The 18,021-nt window shown below is 57.0% G+C and overlaps 1 protein-coding gene across 2 annotated transcripts in view; it reads left to right on the top strand.

Annotated features, from left to right (window-relative positions):
* Positions 1–6: 6 nt before the first annotated feature.
* The window catches only part of EFNA2 (ephrin A2), a 97,532-nt gene continuing 79,517 nt past the window's right edge, over positions 7–18,021 (top strand). For both annotated transcript variants that reach the window (XM_025196545.1, XM_006017439.3), the window contains exon 1: positions 7–310. In XM_025196545.1, the coding sequence (XP_025052330.1) occupies positions 189–310 (122 nt within the window). In that variant the 5' untranslated portion in view covers positions 7–188. The remainder of the gene's footprint in view (positions 311–18,021) is intronic.

The raw sequence follows: 18,021 nt of genomic DNA, 5'->3' as shown, positions 1-18,021 counted from the left end.
CCGGGGCTGATCCCGGCGCGACCCCGCCGCCCGCTCGCTACAGACTTTGCACGGCGCGGGGAGGAGGAAGAGGACGGCGCCCGCTGCCGCGCCAGGATGAAGCCGGGCTTGCTCCGGAGCAGCGGGAGCCCATGAAGCCGTGAAGCCGGGGTGGGGACGGGGGGAGGAAGGAAGGACGAGCAAATACGATGGTGCATTTGGAGGTGGCCGCGCTGCTGGTCGCCCTGGTCGGGGTTTGCGTCTGGACGGACGAGACGGGGAAAGTTATCTCGGATCGCTACGCCGTGTACTGGAACAAGAGCAACCCCAGGTAAGGCGGCGAAAGGCCCTTCCTTGCCCGCGGCCTCAGCGCTGAGCCCCGGGGCAGCCCCGTGGGGCCGGGGCCAGCTGCTGCCCGGCCCCCCTCCCCCCCGGCTCCTGTCTCGGCTCACCGCCCCAAGGGGGGGATGATTTTAGGGGAAAAGTTCCCAGCAACTTTTCAGCCGGGCAGACACCAGGCAGCCCGACCCTGGGAGGGGGAGCAGGCTGCCCTCATTCCCCTGCCTCTCCTGGGGCGGGGGCTCCTTCTTTTTCTCTTTCTTTTCTCGCTGACTTGTTGCAAAGGAAACATTCCTCCATAATGAATGGTGTCAATTAGCTCATCCCCTTGTAAACCTGGGAGTGGCGGCGGCAATGTGGGTGCACACAACACATTGCGGGTGTAGAGGAGCGCATAGGCCGTGTGGTTATTAGGACTAATTATTGGGTGAGCCCTGACAGTGTGCTTCACTTGCAGTGCTTCCATCGCAGGAAATGGGTGCTTGTATTAGGAGAAGAAACCGCTGCAAAAAAAAAAAAAAAAAAAAGTCAATTCTGGGCGATATCATTTTGCAACAAATCATAATCTTTTTAAAGAAAAAAGAATAAAGCGACTGCAGCTACCAATGAGCCTTATATTGAAAAGCAGTGGCTCTTTATTTAATTTCTTGCAGGCAGTGTTGGGGGGGTCGGGTCAATGTTAAGCCCTGCTTGGAGCTAAGAACGGATGTCAACCCAATAGATATAGGCATTAGATTTTACGATTCTGTTTTTCTTGGCAGATGCGCTTCTGGCACCAAGTCTCCCTTCCCCCCAGAAGTCAGTTCTGGGAAGTTGTGAGTCTGCTTAGCCAAGGTGAACAAACCAGAGCAGTTTTCAGAACCGTTGCGGACTGTAAAATCAATGACATGTCACTTAGGAGCTCTCTCCTGGTTGAATTCAACCCGGCCCTCTGGTGCCAGGGTGTTGCCGATGCCCCTCTGGTCCGTACCTGCTGGGGCAGGTGGACTGGAGGCAGGGAAGCCTGGCTCAGACCGGCGTCTTTTCCTCGGGTGCCTTTTTTTAAAGTTTCCAAAAGGCTCAGGAAGCCCGGCAGGGCTGCCCAGGGATACAGAGGAAGCCTGGTCCTTCCCCGTGCACAGCCTGGTGTATTTTTCAGTAGGGAATATTTAAATCCGGATTCCAAAGTGGCCGCGTTGCCTTTGCCGATGGATGCTCACCCCCTACGTCGGAGTGAGGCTCCATGCACCGGCCTGGAAGGGTTCCTGGTGCTGGCGTCGTGCTCTTCGATTTGCTCCATTTCTGCTGTGGGCTATTTAGTGCAATCCCGTTTGGCAGTGAACTTTGGGGAAGTTCAAGTTTTCCTTTCCATGTAAAGCCCTGAGTTGGCAGTATTTTGTTACAGGCACTGTTGCGGTAGCATGGCTCTTCCCAGTTCACGTGAAAAGACATCGGAACTGTGGGAAATGTATACTGGGGAGCCATGAAAGTGCCCTGCAAGGACCCAGCCGGTATAACAAAGGGCATCTTGTGCTGCCACTTATTGCCACAGGATTATTTAAAATATGCTTCCACGGCTGGTTCGGTGGCGAGACTCGAAAACGGGTTATCTGTGCTCAGAGGCTCATAATGGCTTTTGTGAAATATTATTCAGTCTACCAGTGTCTAATAGACCACAAAGCAGGGGCTGTGGAGGGCTCAGGGTTGAGAAGCAGCAATTCCCACTTGCTATAAAGGGTGGGAGGGGTGGGAAGGAAAAAGGCTTATTTTTTTTGAAGGTATTTATTTTCTTTTGGGGGGAAAAAAATGCTATTTGATCATTTTGGTTTAATTTCTCTTTCTCTGGAATTCATTCCCTCCTTTCGAGGGTTCATTTGAAAAACAAACCGAAACAAAGTTTGCTGTATTTCCTTTTTCAGTCTAATTTTGGGGGAAGGAAAAAAGAGAGTTTGAAAGGAAGAGGGGATCTTCCTCTCACTCTTGACACAGGTGACTAAGACTGCAGGGAATTTATCCTCCCCCCTCCCCCAGCTGTTTGAAAGGGGCAAATTCACGGGCAGTTTGGTGGAAATCCTACTTTCCACTGCTAAAAAAAAAAAAAAAAGTTGAGCCCATAAGTAAAATCTCTGTACAGAGCTGAAGGGACTGATCGCTGCATTTGGAGGCACAGGCATTTTGCGGGTTTAATTCATTAGATCTTGGCGTTTCCGGCGGGGTCGCATCCATATTTTTCGCTCATCGTCGGTGCCTACAGAGAGAGAAATCCGTGCAGGTATGGACCCTGGCTGGGCTTATGGAAAGCGAGCCCTGCGCCCCTGTGCAATAGAGAGCGAAGCAGACAAATGGGTAGCAAAATAGACCAGAAAATGTTGCCGCTGACAAGGGGGGGTCCTTTTGCATTTGCAGCGCTGGAGAGATTTTCCCCCTCTTGCTGTGGGAAAGCTCAGAGGGGAACCTTTAATAGAGAACTTTTTATTTTCCAGTCCGCTTCCTGACAGTATGAATGGACTCTTCATTCTGGAGATGTTCTCCAGTGAAATTTTTACATTTTATTCAAGTTCCCAACTGTATTTCAATGAGGATCTCTGTCCAGACGAGCGGAGCGTGATGTATGTGGCGTGGGGGCTGCTGAGACAACTTGGGCATGGATCTGCGGTCTGAGCCGCTCTGTCTCACGAGCGTGTCACTTAGGCGATGTATCTATAGGCACCTATAAGACCGTGAGATGCACACGGGATTGAGAGGCTGCTCGGAGTCTCCCCACCAGCTGGATTTATCCAGCCATCAAATATTCCCTCGGAGGCATAAACGGGATTTGCAAATATGCTGTTTCCTGCAGTGTCCCTTCTGCTGTGCCCAGCTCTTGGTTACCCTAAAGTTCAGGGACCTCGGTCCTATTGTGCGTGCATCCCTGCCGCGGCGTCTTTACCGGCTGGTTGCGTCGCATATGGATTTTATTATCTCTCGCACATTTTTGTGGGGGGTTGGAAAAGAGAGTTTTTTTTTCTTTTTTTTTTTTTTTTTTTCCCCCCCTCGCTAAGTTTTTGGTTACAGCTTCGATTCCTTCCCAGCTTCTACAGTCTGGGCTCTTTTCTTTTGTTCTGCTCAGTGCCAGACATGTGCTAGGGCTCTTGCACACGGAAAAGATAGGACTTCAACGTGTGTTATGCGACCGCTCAAACTTCGGGGTCAAGAGCGTTGGGACTGGGGACGTGACCGCTGGGCACTGCGGGGCGGGCGGCGCGACGCGAGCGTTGCAGTGGGCTCGCCAGCCAAGATTGAGCGGTTGGTGTTTGACCCCGTTGTTATAAGGAGCTCAGCAAAACCACTCGCCGCCTGCTATAAGGCTCACGCTCCCTTGCTCCCAGCTTCACGAAACCCCGCTATCACGGCCCTGTTTTGCCCCAGCGCCTCTGCGTAAGCCCCCATGCTGGCATTGCACAGGCAGGCGACGTCCCTGGAAAATAGCGTTTTAAAAATCCAGCGCTGACTAAGACAATATCTACCAAGGAAAAATATGGAGGAGGAAGTAAAAAAAAACCCCACCATATATATTTATTATATATATGTCTAAGTAAAAGAGCGAACAATGGAGAGAGCTGGTGGGTTTTCACCGGTCGTATTAGCGACATTTGGATCTGGGGAAAGGTCCGAATTCTTCCAGCGCCGTAGCATCCCGCATTATGCATCGCCGATTGTGCGTGTCCTGGGTTTTGGGATGGTGGAAATTCAGGGCAGTTTGTTAGGTGGAGCAAACCCAGGAATTCCTGTTGAGCTTTCTGCTCGCTGAGGGGGGGGAAAAAAAAAAAGCACAAGCGACATTTTTATTTATTTCTCTCTCAATAGGGCATACTTTTGGTTGAACCTTAAAAAAAAAAAAAAAAAAAAAAAAAATTCTTTTATTTCTTGGTTTCTGTCCTGATTTCTTTTCTTTCCCCCTCATGCTTAATAATGGAGAAATTAGAAAATTATTAAAAGAAAAAAAAAAAGAAAAGAAAATGGCAACCCACCCCCCGCCCCACATAATCTTGAAAACCCACGCACCTAGTTTGGCAAGATGCATTTTTTCCCCTTTTTTGATGATGATGATTATTATAACCTATTCTCTGTAGACACTGGTGGTCTGTATCGTTTGCCCAGGTTTGATAATTGTGTCCAAATTAAAAATCAGCTGCAAATTGAGATGGGCTGCGGTCTGCCCATTCTCTCTATATTGTTAATATAAGTAGTCACAATAGATTGAGAGAGAGAGAGATTTATATTGGTATTGTAAGTGGGCATTTGGAAAATGTTAAATGCGTTGTATTAAATGGATCTCGCAGGCTAGCATGGAAATACTCGAAGAGGAGATTATATAATGTATATGACGGGGATATACTTGCACGCATAGACGCGCGCAGTAATGTGTTTGCATGCGCTTAATGGATGGAAGTGCTGGTTGCTCCCTTGACACGGTAAAGAGCCCAGCCTGCCCACGCAAAATGGGCATTTGCGCTTCCTCTCTGCAGATCCCTCTCCAAGCATGTATGACATAGCATGTGACACGCATGGAGTCGTGTAAACAGGGCCACTTTCATGTTGGGCCCCATACAAGTCAGCGTGCGATGTCTTGCACGCCACTTTGAACATCAGACTGGAGCGATGGCAGTGCTTCCGTAAGTCCCCCAGCCCGTTGCTCGGCCAGGGCAGGGTGGTTTGCTGCAGTGGGGTTTTTCTCCGGTCCTGGTATAGAAATCGCACACCATTTTGGGTACGTAGGGCCCTTGGAGAGAATTAGGGGCCAAATTAAAACACAGCGAGAGGCAGGGGAGGCTGGGCCGGTTTCGCGCACACCGTGTACATGTTTCTCCCACCACTGCTGACCACCCCCATCGGAACCAGACCCAAACCCGTCCTCTGGCCGAACGGGGGTCGGGTTATGACACCTAACGGGGCCTCAATTCTGTCGAACGCGGTTGTAGGGGCTCCCCCCGGACCACGAATTCGGGTGGAAACCGCCATCGCGTGCTGGAAAACCCGCGGCATCGGCGGGACCCCTGCCTCTGGTCTTTGGGAAGGAATGACCTCACTCTGCACGGGTGCCATGATGCCATCTCCCCGTAAAGCCCCCGAACCCTGGAGCGCGATTGAAAACCTTTGCAAAGCAGAGCAAGGACCGGGGATTTCAGACTTGCTTTCGTTCCCCGCTCTGTAATAGGCAGGTTCTAGTAATTCCAGAATGACAGTTTCCCTGTAGCCAAATGCAATTCCTGAACATACAGCTGTATATTTATATATCTGTAGAGAAGAGGAAATGTGCAAAGTGTTAGGTATTTTCCTTCTCTATTTGCAGTCTGATTACGAGCGGCAGAAACGATCTAGATTTTACCCATGGCCTATATTTAACTGCCAAGTCATTTCTTTGCATGGAAGGTTTATTTTCTGATTTTTGTTTTGTTAGCACATCTGGGATTTCTCCTCGGCGCTCTGTCGTTTTGTGGCGGTCCGGGGTGGGGGGTCTCCATCCAGGGATTTTACCCTGCTCTTTAGAGGTGTGGGATGGGGAGTTGGAGCACAGGGCAGGTGACCAGCCCCATGGCAGTGCTTGGAGACATTCGTGATGGGAAGGGCATGACTTTTGGGGGTCTCTCCCTGCACCGATCCTTGTGAGGAGTGGGTTTGAGGGCCATGTGGCCCAGCTGGTGCAGCATCGGAGTCCTTCCTGCCACTTGGATGTGAGCGGGAGGGGTTCCCTTCCTCCCACGCCGGGCACAGTCGAAGTCTGAGCCGTGCTCCCTTGCACTGTAGGGTAGTGAAGGACCCCAAGCGGTGGGGTTTTGCACGCCGTGTCTTCTGCTTTATTGCAAAGCGGGGATCTCCCTGCTGAGCTGCTGCGGCTCGAGGCATCTCGGAAGGGCGCCCAGCATCCAGGACCCGCGCCGCAGGGACGGACCGTGCTTTAGTGACCCGTTGGATGCAATGGTGAAAAAACACCAGAAATGCGGTATTTTAGGGTTGGGAAGGCTCTGCTCAGTGTAGATGGAGGCTGGTTAGCTTCCCTGGCCAGTTTGACTGCTGTCTTTATTGGTGCTACAGCCCAGAGGATTGGGGCCTCGGTACACCGCTGCTGTTTCAAATGCGGGAGCAAGGGGAAGGACCCAGGGAGAGGTCGGTGTCAGGCGGGGAGCATGGGGGGCTGTGCGGGGTGGCTGGCACCCTCGGGGCAAATCTGCACACACATCCATCACGTCAGGAAGGTCTGGTGCCAGCTGCCCAGCTGGTCTGCGCCTCCAGACCTCTGCTTCCCGCAGGCGCCTGGAGCAGGAGACGGGGGCTTTGGACCCCGGCTGCCCACTCCCCATTTTGGCAGCAATTTCCTGAGGTTTTTGCACCAACCCCTCCAAAAAAAAAAAAAAAAAAAAAAAGAGCCAGGCTCAGATCACGTTGGAGCTACACTTTGGCACCCGGCTAATTTCTGCATCCAGATTCATCCCCTGTGCACTGGGTGAGGGTGCTATGGCAGGCTGCGGGGAAGGGGGTGGGGAGGTGTGCACAGACCTGGGCATGCTGCTTCGGGGCATCGGGACCCCCTTGTCCCTGGTGCATGCCACCCTCTGCTCAATTAGCTCTCCATGGCTTTCACTCATTTTCCTTTCCCTTCATACAAAGAAGGTTTGCAGCCCTCCCCCCACCCTCTCATCTCTCTCCTTTCCAGACCGTTAAGCCCTGTTAGTGATTCTTCACTAGCCAAGGTCTGTAGCAAGCACAGTTAATAAACAGCAGATACAAACAGGTCCAATGGCTCTGACAAGATTTTCTCTGTCTCTACCTGTCTCTCTCTCTTTCCTTCTTTCTAGGGATTGCAATTACGTTCCCCACCGGTTGCACATTTGGTATCCAGATGCTGGCTATGCACAGAATCCTAATATAAGGATGGAGCTGTGGGCCTTAGGGTGGAGCGGGACTGTCCGCAGGTTTGCCACTCACCTGGGTGCTCCCTGCTTTAAATCCTCGGTGCTGTTCACCTGTCCGATCACAGGAATAAAGGGATGGGACCAGGGTGGGGTGTGGGGCAGGGGTGGGAGCACTTTGAATTGCAACAGAGTGGGTTTAAAACTACTCTGAAATAATATAAATGTGTATGCCCGTGTGCACACACATACATACATACATACATACATATAATGTATGTGTATTCTATGTTATAGATGTGCTATATATTTTAACAGAAGCCCATTACATTTAATATTTATTTATAAAGATATAGATATAGATGCATACAATAAATCGTAGAGTAGTAGGGCTGGAAGGGACCTCCAAGGGGTCATCTAAAATTATATACTATATAGATATCCACACACAAATGCATTTCCATCTCTGTATAGCGTGCATATAATCTCTCTCTTTTTTTATTTATGTACCTGTGTATTTATATTCATCTATGGGCATGCATGTAGATTTATATATAATCGCACACTTATTTTTATATGAGTAAAATGCACCTGGTTTTGTCTGTAGGTACACACACGGCTGAATCTCTGTTCATCTGTATTGCATAGGTACATATACGTCTCCCTAACACGTCTGCCTGTATGGGTGTATCTATAGGAATCCATGTGCTTGTGTCTAAGTAGGTAGATGAGTGTGTGCACACAAATGCGCATATGGAAATGGGAATACCAGGTAGTGTGAAAGAGCCTTTCTCTCCAAGGAGGAGCATTTTAGTCCTATTCCGGTCGCTACAGAGGCGGGTCACGAGCTTGGTTTTTACCCTGCTGTCCTCAGCAGGGGCAGAAACCTTGCCAGCTGCTCCCCAGCCTGCTCAGGAAGGTGCCGTCATCTGGACGTCGTTCCCCTCTGCACTGATACGTACTTCGCAGGTTTTGGCTCAGCCCATCCCACCCTAGAGCGGGCTGCGTCCCTCACCCCAGGGTCCGGCATCCTTGCAGGCCCCATGCATGTCTAAATGACGGAGAGGAGAGCAGCCCTTTCTGCCTGCCTGGGCGAGGAGGGGAAATGGGGCTCTTGGCAGCCCGGCTCCATCGTGGGTCGGGCTGAGCCGACCTGCTGTTTGCTGCTCGGGCGCTGCCTGGAGCGGCGCAGATGCGCGGCCCCGCTGCATCCACCTGGGGAAGGGGAGCGCGGGCGGGCGGCAAGTGACACATTGGTATTTAGGAGATGAATTTGGGAAGCGTCTCGGAAATCAGTGACATTCTCCACGCGGGGCTCGTGTGTCCCCGGCGGGGACCGGGGGGCAGGGGGGGGGGGCCCACGCTCCCCCCCTGCCTGTTTGCAGGCGGCTTGGAGAGCACTGCTATTCCAGCCCCCTTGGCTCCCTGATGCCTCTTAAAATTACCCCGCCGGGCCTGGTGTCGCACAAGTGACAGCGGGAGAAGTAGTGTAGACAGGACAGCGGTGCCCCAGTCGGCCGCTAGCAATGCTAGGGAAGCTTAAGGAAAAAGCTTGAGCCTCGGCTGGGAGAGAAGGGAGGCTGAAAAACAAGGAAGGTGAAGGACTGGGACTGGCAGCCCCTGGCCTGCCTGCTGGGCCAGAGCCGGCCCTGTCCACCCAGACGGTTAATCAGCATTTATTACTAGGTGTTAAAGTGTTTTTATTTCTTTCTTCCCCCCTTTGGTTGTTGATGCTGTGCGGCTGGGCTGCTAAATAGCTTCCCATTGTTGGAGAGCTAATTACCTCTTAATGAGCCTCCTTGCTCAAAGCGGGAGAGGAGTGTAGGGGGAGTGTTGCCTTTTTTTTTCCCCCCAGGCGCAGGGGCAAGGCAGAGCCATGTGCCAAGGTGCTGGGTGGGCTGCAAAGAGGTGAATGGGGGCTCTGGGGTGGGTAACACTGAAGCTGGTGTGTCCGTCCTGATCGTGCCCGTTGACATCAACACCGTTCTCACCCGCCGGCACGTAGTGGGCTGTGTCCTGCCGCGCTCTGCTCATTCGCATCTGCCTGATGCCCCCCACTAGGCTCTGGGGGTGCCACGGAGGAGAGGGGGTAACGGGGTGAGTGTGGACCCGTTGTGTCACCCTTTGACCCCCGCAGGGTCTTGGCACAGGTGCACGGGTGAGCGCGGTGTTGGTGTCGAGGTTCGTGGCCAGTGCCAGCAGGCAAACGAGCCGGGGTTTTAGCACTCGCCTTCCCCGTCCCTTGCAGGGCTCTTGCTGCCCAGTGCACTGTACTGGTTGCACTGGGAACATCCTGCCACCCTCTTAAATAAAACTCAACCCATGGGTCCTGCAGGAGGTGTCCGTCCTGTTGATCCTGGGGGGAGGATGGTGGCCTCCGGCTCCAAACAGCCCGGGTGTGAGGTTGGGGCTGGCACAGCGAGGGTGCTGCGATCCCCTGTCCAAGGGGTTGGTGAAGGGGGCAGCCCCTTCATCTCGCCCTTGCAAAGGGCCTCTGTTCATTGCAAAGCTGGGGAGCAGAGCGGAGAGGGCTGGCTTCCAGCCAGGGCTTGGCCAGGTGGCCTGGATGCCTTGAAGGAGCTCCCTTCCCTCTGCCCACCGTGCTTGCCAGGTATGGAAGAGCGAAGCTGGGGTGTATCCACGTGGCATGCCCTGTCCAGCAGGCACCTCTGCCCCCACCTCGACCCGGTGGATGGGGTGCCGGGGCGGGCACCAAGCCGTGGCCTGGTTGCGAAAGCTCCTGTGGTTTCTCTCTGCCCATCGATGGCAGGGTGGGTGCCCAGCAGGGAAGAAGGGTCCTGCGCCCGTCGGCAAAGCCACGCCCATGTCGAGAGCGATGGAGGCTTCCGCCTAAGGCAGGAGGGAGCGCTGGCGGGATGGGGTCATGCCAGCTGCCCTTGTACCTTTGGTGGGCAAGAATACGGGGCACATTTGGGACGCCACCCCTGGGCCAATATGAGGAAGGGGTGTGAGGTGCCCCCAGAGGCAGGGGTGGATGGGGAGCCTGCCCTGGCTTGCAGGACGGGGGGAAAGCGGGGCATACCCTTTGCTTCCCTAGCCTCCTGCTAATGAACTCGACCCAAGGGGCTGGGGCGCAGCTCCCCGGGACCCCGGGCCGCAAGCACTGGAGTCTGCAGGACCCACCGCACCTCGGGGTTGCCCGGCACTGTCCGAAAGTCCCCTTGACGGCAGGGCACCCCCACCCGCGCGATAACAAGCGGCTATCGATGCCAGGAAGCGGGGCCCTCGGCTCCGCTGACCGTATTGATCCCCGGAGTGATTTAAACGCCACAAAGCAAAGCGATCGACAGCTGCCGGCACAAGCAGATCTCCAGCTCCCTAGCCCCGCTCAGCCCCACCTCGGTGCTGCCCTTTGGGTCCTTAATGGAGGCAGGGAGGATGCGCTGGGCGGATGGAGAGGGAGGCTTTTATTTCTTCCTTCCCTCCTCGTTAATGGCCTTCCGGCCCCACCGCCCTCCCGGGCACCACAGTGGGCGAGACCCAGGCAAGACCCTGATTCGAGATTGCGGGGCCCATTCCCAACCTCGCCCGTCGTGCCCTGCCGGACCGGGGTTAGAAATGTCCCTGCCTCTCTGGGCTCTGAGCCAGCCCCGGTCCCTTGCCCTGCATCGGCTCTTCCCATTTCTGCCCTTCTCTCGCTGCTTTTCGGGCCCCGGCTTTGCATGGAGTTTTCCTGCAGTGCTGATGTGTGCGTGTGCACGCTCACGTGTGTCTGTGCGTGTGCGCACGTGCAGGGAAAGGGCTGCCCAAAGGCTCTTGTGGGCCGCCGAGGCTTCTGCTCGTGCTAATGAGTCCACTCGTCTTTCGCCAAAGGCACGGCCAGCACCGAACGGCCGCAGGAGCCCACGTACCCGCCCTACGCCCACCCCCCGCGTGCGGCGGTGCTGGCAGAAGCTGCAGGGTTTCGGGCCCCTGTCCCTTGCGCCCGACTCCCTCACCTCGCCTGGAGTCTCCCCATCAATGAAACTCCTTTAACAAAAAAAAAATTCGGATCCCTTTAACGGACTCTTGATCCCTCTTCAAATCTCCTGGCGGCAGGTCCTGGGGGTCCGACGCTGGCCGCCTCCGTTACTGCCGCCTTCGTTAAAAGGCAAAGAAATTACCGAGTGGCTTTGGAGCGATCAGCGATGGAAAAGCCCTATTAGATGGCCCAGGCTCTCTCCTGCCCGATGCATCGCAGTCGTCTCCGACGTGGTCTTTATGAGCGTGTCATTCCTCCTCCTGTCCGTGTAAATAGTCATTCTCTGCCCAATGTGTCTGGAACCACGTTTCGGGGAATTTTTGCAGAAGTGTTGGGGGTGGGGGGATATTTCTATCCGCTTATTTTCTCGTCGACAATATATGGGGAGCAGAGCTCGCCCACGTGCCAGGAGCCAGACAAAAGTGTTTAGAGGCGACAAATACAAATATTCCTGAGCCGTCTGCCCAGCTCCAGCTATTTCCCCCGTCTTCCCGCGGCATCTCGTACCGCGTATTCGAGCGGGGTTTTACTCAGGCTGGTTTTGTAAATTTGTTTTCTCCATTTTAATGCCCTATTTATATTTTCAATAAAATAAAATCGGCCAAGCCTGACCCTGTAGAGAACTTGGAAAATCCCAATTCTTCCTCTTTCCAATCCCGTTTCGGCTGCGAAAAAAAGCTCCCGGCCCTCGCGCCCCGCGCCGAATCGCGCCGCAGCAGGATTATTGCAGCGCTGGAAATTTCTGGAGTCCGAGCAATTGGGTTGTTGGGAGGGGAAGAGGGGGGATGCGTTGTGGGCGGGGGGAGCGGTATGTGGTCTGAGTGGCGTGGGGCACAAGGATAGTTGGGGAACACGGCGGGGGGGTTTGGGATCTGTGCCCCATCGTGCCGAGCTGATGGCAAGATTCGTGGTGGGGTGGGTTGGGCGCGGGAGAGGCAGCCCCAGGAAGGTCTGGGCTACGGACCATGATGTACCCATTGCACCTAACGCCGAGTGGAGGGAGACGGGCACGGGGGAGGGAAGGATGCCCCCCGGGTAGCAGGCCGCTATCTGTCCCCGGGGTACAGATATTTCTGCAACGTGGCAGCGTTGCATCCATGTGTCTTTGCCCCCGCACCTCCCCTTGCCCATGCTTCCTAAATGAAGTGGCGCAGAAGCCGGACCGGCGTGGGGGGGGTGGCTGCGTTCGGCCGCTCCGCGCCCTTTTCCCCAGCCTGGTGTTGGAAAGGCTGGAGGACGTCGGTGCCGGATCCAGCCTTGCTCCCTTCCCCTGCCTGCGTACGTGAGCGTCGGGGCTCGTGAAGCATCCGGCTGTTACGGTGCCGGGGGAGGCAGATGGCGGGCGCCCGGGGTCGTGCTGTGCAAAGCCAGCCCCCCGGCAGCCCTGGGTGCCAGAGGGGCACCTCTTCCCCTGGAGCCCGCAGCCGGGGCCGGCATGGAAAAGTCAGAGCCGCACGACTAAGCAGCTGCCAAAAACCAGGGAGATAGCAGGAGCAGGGGAAGCTGTTTCCCAGCCGGCTCGATAATCCCAATTATTATCTGGTTTCTAGATCAGGATTCTTATTAAACTTGGCACCGCTGGATTTGCCGTTCCGGCCGCCTGCCTCGGCGCAGGGCTCGCAGCCGATTTATCTCTCGCAGATTCAGGAAGGAAATTGAGTGGAAAAAACCGGGGCAGTGCCCCACAGGAATGCTTGGTATTCGGGAGTACGCGGCGAAGAGGCTGCCGGGGCTGGGGGGAGCGGGGAGAGGGGTGTTTGAATTGGGGGCTGCTGCCCGGCCTCTTTTGAAGTGACAATTGATGCTGATCCAGTGATAGAGTGGGAGGAAAAAGGCTTTAAAATGGATCCGTGTGCGTGCCTGCGTGCAGCGCTATCGCACGGGCCCGATCCTCCGCTGGCCAGCGCAGGCTGGGTGTAAGGGGTCCCAGCTGCCAACCGGGCATCCAGGCATCGTGCACGTGCTAGCATTCGCACCGGCCTATGGGCACAGGTCAGGGCGGGTTTGCAGCGCCCGTGTCTGTGCAGAGAGGGGTGGGCATCGGGGGCTTCTGCTCCTCCATACGCCAGAAGCGGCGAGCAATGCATCTGTGTCCGGCGTCACGGACTGGGAGGTCTCAGCCGCCCGGGGAAGGGGGTGGGGGGGCCACTTGGTTTCGGATCGTTCTTAAAGATGAGAAATTAAAAGCAAGATTTAAAGAAAAAAATGAGCAGAAAAGTTTCTGGTGTTTCTGCCTCCCTACGGGGTTGTCGAAGAAAGCCCGAGCTGCTGGCTCGCTTCCCTGGCTCGTCCTCGTCATCGGCGTCCCCCTTGGCGCACAGCTCCTCCGTCCCCGGGGAGTTTCCACCCCGCGTGCCCCTTCCCGGCCTCATCTCACGATTGGGTTTTCGTGGACACGGATGTCCGTCCCTTCTGCCCCTTAGCGCCAGGGGTTCAGTCCACGACCCAGCCAGGACTCGGGCTGCGCAGGGCGACACGGCTTGGGCGACCGGAGCCTTCTCCTTTGTTCGGCGAGGGTCCCGACCCGCTCGGTCCACACGGATCCGCCTGACTTGGCCGCCCCTGCCTCCTCCAGTTCTGCAGTAAGGGCCCGATTCTTGGCATAAGATCACCTAGCGCCATGGCCATCGGTGCCGACACCGCATTACCCCTGTTGGGCTCTGGCCCGTTGCCTTGCACTGGTTGGGATCCGGCCCTCGGATGCTTCCTCGCACCTCCAGCTGCGATTGCAGCGCACGAGGAGGTCGCGGCACGCTCAGCCGGAACAATGAGGCAGGAGGTTCCTGGCTGGATCGCCCGGCGCCACGCTGATGCTGTCCCGAGCCGGGTGTGGGGAGGGCACGACCAGCTGCAGGGCGTCCAGTGCTGCTGGGCACGGGCAGGATTGCAAGCAGCTCTGCACCTCGGGGCGACCTGCTAGCGCCGAGGCCGAGAGCAGTGGGTCCCCAGTGGGCCCGATCCTGATCCTGGCGGGGCAGCAGGCCTGCGGGACCCTTTCCTAAGCGATGGGTTTGGACACGGAGCACGTGTCTTGCCTCTCGCGTGGGTTTGTAGTGTCCGTGCCCAGGTGCTCGAGGGCGTGGGTTGTAGCCCGGGTCTGCTCGGGACCCCGGCTGCTGCCCCGCGGGGGGGCACGTCTGTGTCTGCAGCCCCGAGACCTAATCAGGGGGTTGGGTTTGGAGTAGGGGCGTCCACAGACCCGGGCATGGGTGCGGGCTCCAGGGGGTCGGGGCACTCGGGGGGGCTTCTCTGTGCACCCTGAGGCTGGGCCAGCTCTCACGTGGGACGTGGCAAGTCGGGGTCTCTCGCTCCCCCTTTTCGGCACGCGGTTGTTCCCGAGGAACCCCAAGGGCCCGCTGATCCCGGCTCTGGCAGCGGAGAGGGCCAGCCCAGGCCATTTGCTTTCACAGGCCCCGTGCGGGCTGCGTCCCGCGGACTCCAGGGCTCGCCAAGTTTGACCTGTGGTTTTTGCCGCTGGGAGAAGTGCCCGGGCTCCCCGGCTGTGTCCCGGGCTCTGGGCACCGCTGAAGCCAGCCATCCTTCCAGACCCGCTGTGCCCCGGCTCTTCCCCCAGTCTCCCCCAGCGCCCGCCTTTCCACCAGAGCCGTGTCCTGCCCCTTTCCTGCCCTTGTGAACTCCCACGGGATTTTTCTTCCCTTTTCAAGTTGCCTTTTTCCTCCTCTTTCATTCGCTTTTCTTTCCCTTTGTACCCTTTTATCTCTCTTGCCCCCAGCCTCCATCCCCGGGTGCCTCTGCAGCTCCCCTCAGTCTTCCCTTCCTTGCTAATCCCAGGTTCCCAGCCTGGCAGTGCCCCCTCCACCCACCAGCTCCTGTGATCCTCTAGAGATCGGGGCTGGATCCCCGCTCCCCTCCGGGCATGGGTCACGAGCGTTACGGAGGGTGAGCAGGTGATGGGCTGAACTTGCCGGCGTCGTCCATCAAGCAGGGGGGAGCTGACAGTCCTCAGCTGGGGCCTGGCCCCCGGCTTGGGCTCACGGGGGGCTGGAAGTTGCCGTCTCTCCGCTCTGGGCTGTGCCAGGCTCTTCATGGCAAGCAGACTCGTAAGAGAGGGCTTTTATTTGAGGTTTTTTTTTTATTAAAGCAAGGAGTCTCCTTCCAGCCTCGGCAGGTTCAGTTATCTCTGCAGTGCCCTTGTGTTCGGGAGCATGGAAATGCCCAGACTCCTTCCCGCCATCCCAAGGGCCCCAGGACCGCTGGGTGCCGCATGTTGCACATAACGGGGGTGTCTGCCCTCTGTCCGTCTGCATTGATGGCTTTGCTGCGGCAGTGTCTGAGTGCAGCGGCCGCTCGACTTCCCCAGCCCCGGTCCCCAGAGGCGTGCGAGTCTCTGCAGCTCCGTGGAGCTGCGAACGCCTCGCTCGGCCCCTTTCCAGACGCTGCCTCCCGCTCGCTCTGCCGGTCTCTCCATTGTTGTGTTTCCCAGCTGCAGGAGGCACCGGCGGGTCCAGACGTTGGCCGTTCAGAGCAGGGGATGTGAAAGCCTCCACCTGCGCTCCCCGTCTCTGCCGCGGCCCCTCCTGCGCCGAAAGCCTGAACCCCTCGGGCCGAGCAGGACGGTGTAATGCAAAGGCCTTCAGAGCCACTTCCTTCGGCACCCCCTGAAACTGTTCCTTGCACAGGCAAGTTGAGGTGGAAACCCCAGATCCTGATGCCAGCCCCGGCTTGAATTTTATTAGGAGCCGGGGAGCAGAATCCGAACCCAGATCCGGACCGGGGAAATGGCTCTTGGCTCTGGAAGGGTCTGAGCCCACTGCCCTACCCCCTCCCCTTGACAGGGGTAGCTCTGGGGCTGGTATTTCCAGGACGGACCCCTCTCAGGTTTTGCTGGGTGCGGCCCCTTGGCATCTGGACCACTTAAAACTAGGGGCTCCCCGTTCTCCGGCATCTGAGCAACCCTGGCTGTGTCCGCGCCCCGGCGCAGCCCCTCCGCACTGTGCCAGCCACGGGAGAGCCTGGGGTTAACCCCCATCTGGGCCCGTCTCCCCGCATGAGAGTCCGGGCTCCGCGCGGAGGACGAGACGAACCATTGGTGTTTCGCGGTAAAATGGTGGGATCCAGAGGACGGGTTCGTGCAGTGGTGGGCAGTTTTGGGGAGACGTATAAAAGAGGGGGCTATATAGATATTGCAGCTTTGCAGCCTGCTCCTTGCAAATCCATCTGTCCATCCGTCCGTCCTTACAGTTCCCCCTTGCCCACGCAGCCCACGGCCTCGGGAAATTCTCCATTACGTTTGCAGACCCACTTCTAACCCTGCTCAGGGCTCTGATAGCCCGCTCCCCCGAGGCCCTGTGTCCTGCTGCCGTGCCCGGCAGGGCCGAGCTCACCGTGGGGTCCGGCCCCCAGCCCTAGCCCCTCTCCTGTTGGAATCGGGGTGGCAGACCCGGCCCTGCTTGGACCCTGCACTTTTATTTCCCCCCCACCGTTTTTGTCTGAGAATCAGCATCTTGGGTAAATACTCCCCGCTGGGCCCGATTCCTGGTGGAGCGGGCTGATGCTGGGTTACACCATCCGACAGCCTGGCCCTTTTCCTGGACCGGCGGACATAAATTGCTGCCGAGGAGGAGGGCGAAGCCCTTGGTGGAATGGGAAGCGCGACGCTTGGCTGAGGGGGGGAGAGAGGTCGGGGCAGTTGCAACATGGAGCCGGGCTCCTGGGGCATCTTCCCAGCTCGCTGCACCAGCTTGGATGTGGTGCTCCGTCTCTCCATGCCTCAGTTTCCCCCCACACCTCCCCAACAGCCACGGAAATCTGCCCAGGCTCAATCAAGTGATTCACCTGGGCACGAGGCGCGGCGAGCGCTAGCTGGTGTCCGTCGCAGACATCAGGTGCATGAGCGCTTCCTAAGGCCACCGAGAGATTAGGTCCTGACAGTCCTGTGTCGCCGTCAGCTCGCTGCGTAGCTACGAGCCAGCCCCCCTTGGCCTTTGGGGTCTTGTGCAGGGACGATTTCCATGAGATCGGCCAGGAGCCCCAGGCTGGGGATCCCACCTGCAGCTCCAAGGATCCCGGTTGTCCCGAATTGCAGCCGACGCGCCGAGGAAAGTGCTCAGCAAATGATACCCCCCTTAGGATCCCACAGTATCAGCTTCCCTTCTCCACCACATAAACGATGTCCCCGGGGTCCGCTTACAACCCGGGACAGCTTCCAAGGGGCTTGAGGCACCAGTTGCTGCAGCTGGGACCCAGCCAGGCTTCGCCGGCATCTCCCAGGCTGCATTTTTGGGCAGGACACGGCTTGGGGATGTGGCTGGAGCGTCAGGCTCCTCTCCACGACCCCTCTCCCCAAGCCCTGGGTCCATGGGGCCTTCGCAGAACCAGGAGGGGAGGACGCGGGTGGACAGAGGTATCGGATGGGGACCATCGCCCTGAGGTCCCCCATCCCCAGGGAGAGAGAGGGCGCTGGGAGCGGAGGGCAGCCCCCGTCTGATCGCTTCCATATTTTGTATTTTAACGTTTTCATATTTGCTTCACCTTATAAATCATCCTGCCTGGGCCGGCTTGTAAAGGAGGATTTATGAGCCCAGGTGTAAGCGCAGTGAGATGAACTCGGGTGCCGGGGACCGGCCGGTTTTAATGTTTTTATAATGATGGCATCGCAAGAGCAATTTTGGCTAAGTGAGAGGTCTCTCCCGGCTGTAAATCCTCCCCCCGCCAGGCACCGCCGCCGGCCTGGGGACGTGCGGGAGGAACAGGGATCAGATTCGCGGGGAGAGACGGGCCCCGCGGCGAGCGGTCCAGCAGCTGTCTGCTTTTCTACTCAGCGCTGGAACCGCTCGCACAACTCGCACCCAGGCCCGGCGCGAGGCCGGCGGGGCCCTGCCACACGGGGCT

This window comes from Alligator sinensis, unplaced genomic scaffold (assembly GCF_000455745.1).
Source record: "Alligator sinensis unplaced genomic scaffold, ASM45574v1 scaffold1295_1, whole genome shotgun sequence".
In the NCBI taxonomy this organism is placed as follows: domain Eukaryota; kingdom Metazoa; phylum Chordata; order Crocodylia; family Alligatoridae; genus Alligator; species Alligator sinensis.
Note: the sequence above shows the minus strand (reverse complement) of the source record. Positions and strands in the feature narration are given on the sequence as shown.